The 10,900-nt window shown below is 48.4% G+C and overlaps 1 protein-coding gene across 2 annotated transcripts; it reads right to left on the bottom strand.

Annotated features, from left to right (window-relative positions):
* Positions 1–841: 841 nt before the first annotated feature.
* Positions 842–7,793, bottom strand: MPI (mannose phosphate isomerase). 2 transcript variants are annotated; one of them, XM_011382090.2, is made up of 8 exons: positions 7,704–7,793; positions 7,131–7,258; positions 6,183–6,383; positions 5,308–5,449; positions 4,776–4,958; positions 3,469–3,642; positions 2,622–2,830; positions 842–2,316 (listed from the first exon to the last, which is right to left on the bottom strand). In XM_011382090.2, exons 1-8 carry the CDS (start codon positions 7,717–7,719, stop codon positions 2,098–2,100), a joined length of 1,272 nt encoding a protein of 423 aa, XP_011380392.1. In that variant the 5' UTR covers positions 7,720–7,793; the 3' UTR covers positions 842–2,097. The 2 variants fall into 2 exon arrangements, with proteins under 2 accessions (XP_011380392.1, XP_011380393.1); XM_011382091.2 differs by having other exon boundaries at positions 7,631–7,713.
* Between the last annotated feature and the right edge of the window lie 3,107 nt (positions 7,794–10,900).

Below are 10,900 nucleotides of genomic sequence, written 5' to 3'. Positions count from 1 at the left end.
GCCTTTCTGGTTTCTGCAGAGGTAAAGTGTACACAAAGGGCTCAGATGTAAGACAGTGTAAAGACAGTGGTAAGGAGAAACCTAGTGGGGGTCAAAAAGTAGCTGTGGCAGCCAAGTGTGGAGCCACTTTTCTTTTGGGGAGTTGGACAGTAACCTAAGCATTTGGCAGGTGTTGGAGAGGGTGGCAGCAGGACCCCAAGACCAAGGCCTTCCAGGTGGTTGTTGCTATTAATCAACACTAGTGTATCTGGCTGCAACTGTCCCTGGAGAGGCTGTTCCAGAGCTGGTTGACCCTGTGTGGGAGGCATTACCTTTGAAAGAAGTTGCAGGAACCTGGAATGGAAGACGGTGTACACTGAGGCAGGACAGAAATGGTCACTTGTTTGGGTATAGCGGCCAGAGGCTAAAATGTCACCAATAAAGGCACTAAGAACCAAAGTGCCGTAATTCAGAGTGCTGGGTATTTTGCAGGTGACAGTGCCCTGGGGAGGATTTATTCAGGCTTACCTCACAGGTAGGAGTGGTACTGTGTACTATTTACAAAGTACTTTACAGAACTCTTGGCTTAAGTTTCTACAACTCTGTAAGTTTATAATAAATACAGTCATGCTAGTTGACACTGTCTGTGTGTTGGAACAGGATTTTTAAGAAAGGCCTAGGCTACAGTCATTGTCCCTTATAAATTCTGAAATGAAGAAATAGCCTAATATTCCCAACTGTGACCATTCCCCCAGCACCTCTTCTCCTTTCAGCTGTTCCCAATGGGCATCATTTTCAGGCCTGCCTTCACTGGAGACCATGGATAGAATGGGCCTTTGCACATCACTTCTCTTTAGAATGAGTTTCCTTTAGCAAACCCTTTCTTCCCTCTTCTCAGGTCCTTTTTTTTTTTTAGCTGAGGAAATTTGGGGACCAAAGAAAACTAGAACAGATTGGTCAGAACTTTTTTGAAGGTAGTTTCCTAGAATTAAGTTGTCCAGGGGGTCAGGTGTGGGCAGCCGAGAAAGATCCCTTTGTACGAGTCTAAACCCTTGCCCTACAGGAAGGAGCCAGTGGCCTAGGTCTCTCCTTAGTCTGGAGTGATAAGATCCAAGACTGGCGAACAGGTAGTTGTGCAACCTCCTGCAGAGGTGTGTCCCACTTCTAAGAGGGTAGGCACTAGGAGAGTAGATGCCCTCCTAGGTACTTCCTGTCAGTTTAAAAAAAAAGTAGCTAGGTTGCTCTTCATAAATTGGATTGTCCTGTTCCTGAGTCCCTGTATCTCCAGTGACTGTGCTCTAGAGAAGTGATTGACCAATTTTCTCCATGAATGGCCAGTCAGTACTTAGGCTTTGCAGGCCATATGGGTTGGTGCATCTACTCAACTTTGCCAACCTGAAAGCAGGTGGATACTATATAAATGAGTAGGCATGGCCTTAGCATGCTGATCCCTGCCCAAAGGCCAACTGAAACCCTAGAGAAGAATCTTGCTTTTCAGACCCACCTTCCACTGTCTACAGGGGTGGAGGGCCCAAAGTCTGCCTGCAAGCTTTGCATCTGAGGCTGAAGCTGGCTGCCTCTCCCTACTTCAGAGACTGGACCACCAAAGTCTGAATGCTCTTCAGTGCCACAGCCTCAACAAGTTATCTTTTAATTGCTTTGACAGAGCAAGAGGATGACAATGAACAACACTCATCCACAGGCCTACCCTTTACCTCTTCTGCAGCTGAGGAAATGTGTAATCCTAGGGCCAGAACCCTGTGCTTAGACATTACCTACTTTTTTTTGCTGTACCTGATGCTGAGCTAATCATAGATTTCACCAGTTTACTACTGTAAGTGAAATAGCTGCTGCCTCCTGCATTGAATCTGGTGCAGGTGTGGTGAGAATGCAAGGGGAGTGTCAGCCCTTAGTCCTCACATGGCACCTTTGAGGAAGAAGATGGTTCAGCCTAGGCCTGTTAGGAGTCATTACCTTCAATCTCATTGCTCTACACCAGCTCTTTCAAGGCATACCCAAAGAGTCCAGAGCAAGGAAGGAGTTTGAGCTGGGCATGAAGAGGTAAGGCTGGCCAGGATTTAGGGTGACTGGGCAGGAGAGCTAGAATGGCTATGGCCTCTACAGGAGACAGCAGGCACGGAATATCAGCAGATCTTCAGGAACAGTGAGCTTCAGTGTGACATTCTCATTGGCCCCAATGAAGAGCACCCCACCACGCTGCAGGGGGACTGCTGCCTGGGCTTTGGGAGTGCTGGCTGTCACTGTACCCTGTACCATCAGGAGAATGCTGGCAGAGTCCAATACCAAGACCTTATACTCAGTGGTGGAACCAGGGACCTGGGCAGGAAGAAACAAAAGGATGGTGTAGCTTAGACTCTGCTCCTGCAGCTCACAGGGGCACAGGACAACCCCAAAGGCAGGGAGAGGGAAGAGCTCTGCTGTCTTTGCCCCCTCTGCTCAGGTTCTTGTCAGCATAGATGCCCACATCTGGTCCTTGGTACAGAGGAGTGGGCAGGCCCTGTGGCTGGCCCTGCACCAAGTGAATTTGACAAGAAACCTAGCCCCAGGTATAATCCACATTGTGTCTCTTGCCAGGGTTTTTATTGCCCCACAAGAGACAACCACCATGCTCCCCTACTCACCTGCATCTTCATAACAGTGAAGTCTGGTACAGGAGGGTCATAGATAGAGAGATAGGGGTCTTCCTGACTCTGTGTTGGAGGAAAGAGCCTCTCCTTGCTGGGGCTGGGGGTGTAGCTGAGCATTTCACACAGAGTTGGCACATCGATGAACTTGGATGTCAGGCCAGCACGTACTGTGTTGTCTGAACACGCCATGCACTCCACGCAGTCTGGAGACAGAATTGTGCTAAGCTGATGAAGGATGCCTTGGAGTTTGGCTGTCCAAGGCTAGGCCTTATAACCTGAGTGCCATGAACTCCCTATACTTAGGTAAAAATGTGTGAATTGCATTCTCTGGGAAAAAATATCAGATACCGAAAACAGATGACAGGTCACCTGTTATTGTCAACAGGAGTCATGTTCACTCCTGGGGGAGCCCCAACCCTACCCAGACTATTCTCTCACAAAATCCTGTCCACAAGTGGATAAACAGCCAACAGTCGAAATGTGACACCCTTCTATGGCAATGTGTATTTTAAACATAAAAAATCTCTGGGTTGGCAGGACAGACATGAAGGTAGTGTGATGTAGGGGCGAGAGCAACCTTGATTCAGTATAGCCTAGGTTCACATTGTGATTCCCACACAAGTTACAGGGTTGGTGTGAAGTTTCAAGCAGTGTCCAACACCAACCTGGCATTCATCATCCCTACTGGCTATTTCCCTGCTGACCCCAGGAACCCTGGGAAGTCAGAGCTGGATGAGACCTTAAAGGTTTCCTTGACCACCCTCTCCCAATTTGTCTGGATGGGGAAACAAGGCTCAAGAGGATGGCAGTGGGGCTCTGAAACTGCTGAAACATGGCTCACCTCCTTTCAGGTAGGCATGAGGCACATTGGCCTCCAGAAACATGGCCTCCCCCGGCTTCAGGGTTAACAGGTTCAGGAAGTAGATGGCAAAGCATCCGATATCACCTGGATACTGCTGGTGCAGCTGCAGCAATAGCTCTCCACAGATGTCTTCCACATTGTTTCCAGCAGCCACTGAGGGTCACAAAGCACCCCAAGGCCACTTAGGAATCCAGAAACTGGTGGGCATGTTCTCCCAGCCACATGCCCAGCCTTTTGGGGGCCAGCCTTCCTTGGAATTCCAGCTTGCACCATTTTCCCCATTTTGACCATTTCTATACCCAACACTACACTAGGCATTAAAAGGGCTAGAGTGGTTTTTTTTTTTTTTTTTTTTTTTTTAAGGTAGTGTTTATCAACTTCGGCACTATTGACATTTGGGGACAGGCAATTCTTTGTTGTGGGGGCTGTCCTGTGCATTGTAGGATGTTTAGCAGCATCCCTGGGCTCTACCCACAAGATACCACTAGCACCCCAGCACAGATTTTGACAACCAAAAAGGTCTCCAGACGACTGCCAATGTTACCTGATTGAGAACCACTGCTCTAGGAGCTCAAAACCTAATTAGGAGATAACTAAAGAGTTCCATGTAGGGTGCCCAACTGTCTGAGCCCAGGTCTTTCCTTTTTTTAGCACTGAAAATACTGTGTCTCAGAAAATTACTCAGTCCAGGCAAACCAAGATGGTTAGTCACTCCAGATAGCATGAGGAAGAATGTGCCAGGGGAATGGGGGTGGGGTGGGGTGGGGGTGTGTGTGGGTGTGTGTGGGTGTGTGTGTGTGTGTGTGTGTGTGTGTGTGTGAGGATTTGGAAAAGGACATCAAGGACAGTGGATGGTCAGCGGGAGGGTGCTGAGCTGAGTTGTCTTGAATGCACAGAATGAGGGAAGATATTTTAAGTAAAAGCAGGGTGTTTCAGTGTTACGACAAAGAAACCAGCTGATTTGGATTAGACGGTTTTTGGTAGTCTTCATACAGACATGCTGAATGCCTACTCTGTGCTGAGCAAAAGTCAAGGAGATAGGTTCCCAGCCTGTGTGTGCATGTGATATTATAAAACTCACAGGTGCTAAAGGCTATATCTGACACATTAACAGGGTGCTACAGGAGCTCCAGGCAGGAAGAATCAGTAGTCACCAGCAGGCCATCTAAGTTGGGCCCATTTTAGTGTTCCATTTCAGCAAAGGGGTTGAGAACCCTGTCCCTATAGCCTAGTATGTGACCGGAGCCCAGGTTGGGACATTGCTCCTAGGCTATAATGACACCCACCTTGCTGGGAGATCCGCTTTACCAACAGGTTGAGCTGCTCCACCACCACCTTCTTCTCGCTTTTCATCAGGTGGGAGAAACAGTTCTTCAGAGCAGAGGCCACGGTTTGGGAGTCACGGCTCAGGCTCTGCTTCAGCTGCGTTGCTGCATTATCTCCAATTAAGAAATGGAACTCGGGCACTTCTGCAGAAAGGCAAGGACAGGCCAGGTCCCATATCAGAAATGGCAAGATGGAACCCATAGAAGTGGGAAGTTGGAGGAGGCCTCCCCATGCCATCCCTAATCAAAGAGCCAAACAATGCTAAGCAAACTTTGCAGTGAAAACCGACTACTCACCACCAACCCTCAGCAACCACACCTGAGCCTGGTCTCGGGCCTTTCTCAGTGGCTTCAAGAATTTATGAGGCCAACCAGCCCCCTCAGTTCCTATGACATTCAACTTCTTTTCTTGGCCACTGTTCCAGCTCTGCCCTGGGTTGCCCATGAATCCTAGGCCCAGTATGCATGCTCTCAGCATTTTGCCCAACCTTACTCATCAGAAAGGTCACAATCTCCTCAGCTGGCCGGAAGCCACATAGGCCCTGGAAGGAGGTGAGGGCAATGGCCATCTCTGGCTTATGGTTGGCATCAGGGTAGTGCTGTGGAGCCTGGAGGTGCAGTTTCTCTGCCAGTTCCTGTGGGATGGCCAAGGGAGGAAGAAGATGGTCAAAATGCAGCCATCACTTAGCAGGATACTAGTTTCACCCAGCCCTTGCTCTCTGCCCTCCCCAGTTACCATACAGAAGTGGCTTCCTATCTCTGGCAATAAGCCCAGTCAGGCATAATGCAGAAACTCCAGGTTCAGCCAACCCAGGGCTGGGATATGGGCCAAATATGGGGAAAAGCTGGGATAAACTTTAAGAGACCTGGACTGTGAATCAGAAACACCAAGCCAAGCTCTGACACTAACAAGCTGTGTGACTTTGGGTAAATCCCTCACTTCTCTGGGTCTTTGCCCATCTAGAAATGAGTTTAGACAAATGTGTATGCTGTGACTCATGGGCTTGTTGCAGAAAGACTCCCTGAGGGTGGAGCTGAGGTAACCGGCTAACTGCCCTGCACTGGAAGGTGAACTTTCAGAGAGAGCCAAATGAGAAAATGGCAGATATGAATAGTCCTGGGCTGGGTAAATGGAGCCCAGGAAGAAGCTTGGAGAAACTCCCTTGGCACAGGCTGTTCACTTAGACTTAGCTGCCAGCATGTGTCACCAGCATCTGACCATGCACAGCTAAATTGAGAGTTGTCAAGCCTGGATTTAGCTTTGGACTGGAGTCTAGCATGGGTGGAGTAAAAGCAGTAAAAGTCCTGGGAGGGCCTTAACATAAGCTCTTCTCTACTCTGACTTCTGTGCCCACTCTAATCCTGTACCTTGTTAGGGTGTGCCTGGATGGACAGGGCCGTTTCAACCGAAAGTACTTTGAAGAGGAAGGGCAGCTTGCCATTAAAGGTGTCCTTGACCTTTGAGCCCAGGCAGTCCTGGTTCTCAGCAATCCATTGGCCTAGGGTCTTCTGTGAGATGCGGTTGTCAAGAATCTTGGCATCTCCCCGAGGGTGGGTCCCCATCCACAGCTGGAAAAACAGAAAATTTGAGAGGAAAGGGGGAAGAACCTGGCACCACCAGTTCACCTGCCCCAATCCCAGTTACCCTGTGCTTCCCCATGGGGCCTCCCAGGACTGGATATAAAGGCTCATGCCATCAAGGACATAAAGGGAGGCAGCAGACCTCAGAACACCAGCAATCAAGAGACCCAGGCTCTGTCTCTAACCAGCTGTGGAGGCTTGGATTAGTTATTTCGTGTCTTTGAGTCCCAGTTTGCTCATCTTTCCAGTAAGGAAAATGACACCTGCACTATCAAGGTCCTGAAAAGCTCTGACAAATGGCTCTGTGAGGTGTTAGCATTCATTTATTCCAGTCTCAGAAGTGGAGGCTAAAGCCTTTTTATGCTTTTTTTCTCTACGAAATTGTCAGGAGAAATACATAATATTTTAGGTTTAAAAATGTAAAAGTCAAACATTTTAATTGTCAAGACGGCTGAATTAAAATTCAGTAAGTGCTGAGAGTTCCTGGAGGAAGGACATACTGGAAATCTCAGCCTATTTTAACAAAACTCTTTCTTTCGGTGCCACAATCTGAGTTCATTGACCTGCTCTGATCTGAAGAGCCTAGAGGACCTCCTCCCTCTTTACTGCCGCTCCATACCCCTACCCCCACTCCCTGCCCAGCTGACCCATGTGACTTGCCCCAGGCCTTTTGAGTAGAGGAGTCCCTTGGTCTCACCTGCTGTAAAGTGGGCTAAAATACAGCCCTGGTCTCACCTCTGCGTATGGCTTGTCCTCTGAGATTCCGGCCCGTGGGTCACTGCTGGCCAGCAGCCGAGCCACTTCACTGTTGGAACCCATCTTCCCCCAGGCATACTGCTGCACCACACAGGAAAGTGGGAATACTGGGGGCACAGAGAGGGTCAGGTTCCACTCCATCCCTTAGGCCTGACCCTACTGTCCCGGGGAAACTAGACAAGAGTGGAGGGTTTTGTCTGAGGGACAAAGTCAAATAAGGAGTTTGAAGGTTGTTAGTTGAGACACCTCTCCTCTGCAGACCTCAGTGTTCCCATCTGTAAAATGGGCAGTGAGGATCTTCCGCTGACGTGAGGCTGACAGTTGCGGGAAGGAGCGGGAGAAACCTATTCCCACGCGCGGCCGCCTCCCTTCAAGACCCTCCTCGAGGGCTGCAATAACGGCTTAATTCTCATAGCAGGTACCCCTCCTCTGACCGGCGCCCACCCATCTTTCCGCGGAGGCCCAAGGGTGGGTTCAACCTGGCATATCAGGTCGGGAAGGGTCCCCAGGACGCGACCTATCCCCACGCTCGCCTGCCGGCGCACAGCCCACCTCGCTGAGAAGCCATCCTCGCGACACCGGCTCAGCCTTCTCGCACGCACGCTCTTCCCGGCAGCCCCTGCGGCCCCTCTGCTCTCAGAGCTTCATGGAAAATGTAGTTTCTCAAGCGCCTCCTCCGAAGCCTGTGAGTCTCGTGCAGCTACCCCCGCTCTCTGAATCTCTCCCACCCTCCAACAATTCGGAGGATCCCCCACCAGCTCAGAAGCTTCTTGCACGCAATTTTAAGTCTAGTGTTCATTCGTTCATTCACCGGAAACATATTTATTGAGAACCTGCTAAATGCCACGACTGTTCTAAAGGCTGGAGATACATCGAAAAACAGGATACCAATCCCCTTTCCTTTGTAGAGCTTACATTCTGGTGAAGGGAAGACAGGTAAACAAGTATAATAAGTAAATCTTATAGTATGTTGAAAAATAAGTACTACAGAAACTAAGGGCGTGGGTGGCAGTGGGAGGTAGTTTGCAGGATTTAAAATGTTGTTTAGGTAAGCCTTACTGAGAAGGTGAGATTTAAGCACAGACTTGGAAGTGAGGAGGAGAGAATGTTCTGGGCAGAACAAACAGCTAGAGTGAAGGCCCTAAGGTGGGAACATGGGAATGTGCCTGTCATATTCTAGAGTAAATAGCAAAGAGGCCACTGTGGCTGGAGCTGAGTGAGCAGGACAGAGGTGGTCAGAGAGGAAAGGCACTGGGCAGAATTTTGGAGGCTATTGTGAGGACTTCAGGTTTTACTTTGAGTATCGCAGTCATTAGTGTATTTGAGCAAAGAATTGTTATCTTTGATGCTTCATGATGGCAAATGTCACATGCAAGGCCCTTAACCTGAACTTCGTTCTCTTCCTCTGTAAAATAGGGTAATAATGCCATCCTGACAGGCTTGTTGGAGGGTCAGATGGGATGATGTGGGATGCAGGAAGGCAGTCAATACCGAGTGCTTCTCTCTTACTCCCTGCCCTAAGTACTGCAGGACTCAGAACCCTAACCCCTCCTCCAGGCTGAGCTGCCTACAAGTCACAGACACAGAAATCAGGAGAGTCACCAGGAGCCCTGCATGGTAAAGGCTGAGCTGGGCCTTGGCTGTGGAGTAATCTTGCCATATCCTATGGAGAAAGGCTCTGACATTTAAACCTCCTCAATCAACAGCACAGGAGGATGGCAGCCAGCTGGAGGGGCCCAGGAACACGACAGCCAAAGCTCCAGAGAACCTGGAGTGAGGAGCTACAGCCTCCCCTTTGCCTCTCCCCTTACTGATTTCCACAGTCTCTGCCACATGCCCAGGTAAAGAGGGGGTATTGTTTTCTCTGAATATTCTGTCCAGCTGTAAACATCAACCTCCCCTGGGGTCCCCTGGCCCGGATAAATCAGCCTTTGTTTCAAAGGAAGCTTCACCAAACACTAAGTAATAATAAAATGGAAAACACAAGAATCACACAAACAGCACATCTCACATACTTCTTATGTTTGAATACCTCTCCTTCCCCTCATCCCCACTCCCCCAGCTATATGAACCTTCTGGGAGAAGAATGAGAGATTAGTTTAGGTACAGGGGATTCTTGGAGCACCTTCCACTACTACCACACTGAAGCCAGATAGTCACTTCCTCATAGTATCTCTGCACAGGAAAGGAAGAACTTACGTTATTGGAGAATAGCCCCCACCCCCATGTTACCCTCCCTATACACAGAAAAATATGTAAGGGAAAACTAGGGTGTTTAGAGAACCTAGAACCTTTCACCTTTACCTCTTGCTTGTCTGTCTCTAGTAGAACTGATCACACTTCATTATCCAGTGATGATCTGCTTTCTTCTCTTCTCTACTAGCCTATATGTTTAATTCAGTGTCATGTTTCTGCCAGTGCCCAGCTGAGGGCTCAAGCTATAATATCAGCTAACATTTATTGTTTGTTATGTACTAAATCCTGTGCTAAGCCCCTTTCAAGAATTTTCATTTTGTTTCCAAGACAACCCTATGGGATAGGTACTGTCATGAACCCATTTTAGAGATGAGAAAAATGGGTCTCGGAGAGATGAAGTAACTGGTCCAAGAGCATAGAGTTCCAATCTGCTATACCTTCTCCCTTGCTGAATAAGTGAATGAGTGAATAAATGCATTATGTCTCTTTCACAGGGAAGTAGACAGATCTCAGGGGTCTTCAGAGACAGATGGGTGGGCAAGCTCCACATCGATGATATCAAGTTCCATTCTTTCTTCACTATACATTATACTAGCATTATACTAGCCTGTGCAGACAAGACTAGTGTTGTGTGAACTGTTCTCTCAGGCTGCAGACAGCAAAGCTGTCTATGATATTGTGATATTATGATAACCAGCTCCTGACCAGAATTCTTAAAACCTTTGTAATTTCCTAAGCAATAAAGGTGCTAAGGGGTACCTTTTGTTCTAATATTTGGTCTTTGACCCTTGTTTCTGATACAGAGCTCCTAAATCCCTTGGAATTTCCTGTGTGATTGCAGTACTTTTTGTCCTAATGTGGTAACTCTTTGTGGGCTCCTGAATAGCTTCAGGATGGGGCTGGTCACCAGAAAGACCAAGCCTCGGTTAGAAGCTTGGAACTTGCAGCCCAGCCTTCCATCCTTTGGGCAGGGGTGAGGGGAGAGGGGAGAGGGGAGAGAGTGAGTTAACAATCGATAATGCCTATATGATGAACTCTGTTTTTTGGAAAAGCTTCCAGGTTGGTGAACACACCCATGTGCTGGAAGGGTGGTGCACCACAACTCCACGGAGACAGAAGCTCCTGCACTCAGAACCCAGATTTTGCCCTATGTATCCCTTCAACTAGCTGTTTATACATATCCTTTATTATATATTTTTAAAAACAGTAAATGTATTTCCCTGAGTTCTGGAAGCCGTTCTAGCAAATTATTGAACATGAGGAGGGGGTTGTGGGAACTCTGATTTACAGAAGTATACGTGACAAAGTGGGACTTTTGATTTGCATCTGAAGTGGGGCAATCTTGTGGGACTGAGTCTTTAACCTGTGGGGTCTGATGCTAACTCCAGGTAATGTCAGAACTGAATTGAATGACATTCAGCTGGTGTCAGAGAATTGGGTGGGGTGGGGGGGAACTACAAATGTCTGGTCACAGAAGTGTCTGTGAATAGTAAGGAAAAACACAAGTCTTTCCTTACACTGCCCTTGGAGGGGTGGCTATGGGAGTTAAGGGT

Source organism: Pteropus vampyrus, unplaced genomic scaffold, assembly GCF_000151845.1.
Source record: "Pteropus vampyrus isolate Shadow unplaced genomic scaffold, Pvam_2.0 Scaffold462, whole genome shotgun sequence".
Lineage (NCBI taxonomy): Eukaryota > Metazoa > Chordata > Mammalia > Chiroptera > Pteropodidae > Pteropus > Pteropus vampyrus.
This window is presented reverse-complemented; position numbering and strand designations above follow the sequence as displayed.

Excerpts from the sequence above, each read along its gene's own strand:
- MPI (XM_011382090.2), bottom strand. Across the intron at positions 5,450-6,182 it reads TCCAGGCACACCCTAACAAG|GAACTGGCAGAGAAACTGCA; the intron begins GTACAGGATTAG and ends GCCATCCCACAG. Across the intron at positions 4,959-5,307 it reads GATTGTGACCTTTCTGATGA|AAGTGCCCGAGTTCCATTTC; the intron begins GTAAGGTTGGGC and ends GCCTTTCTGCAG.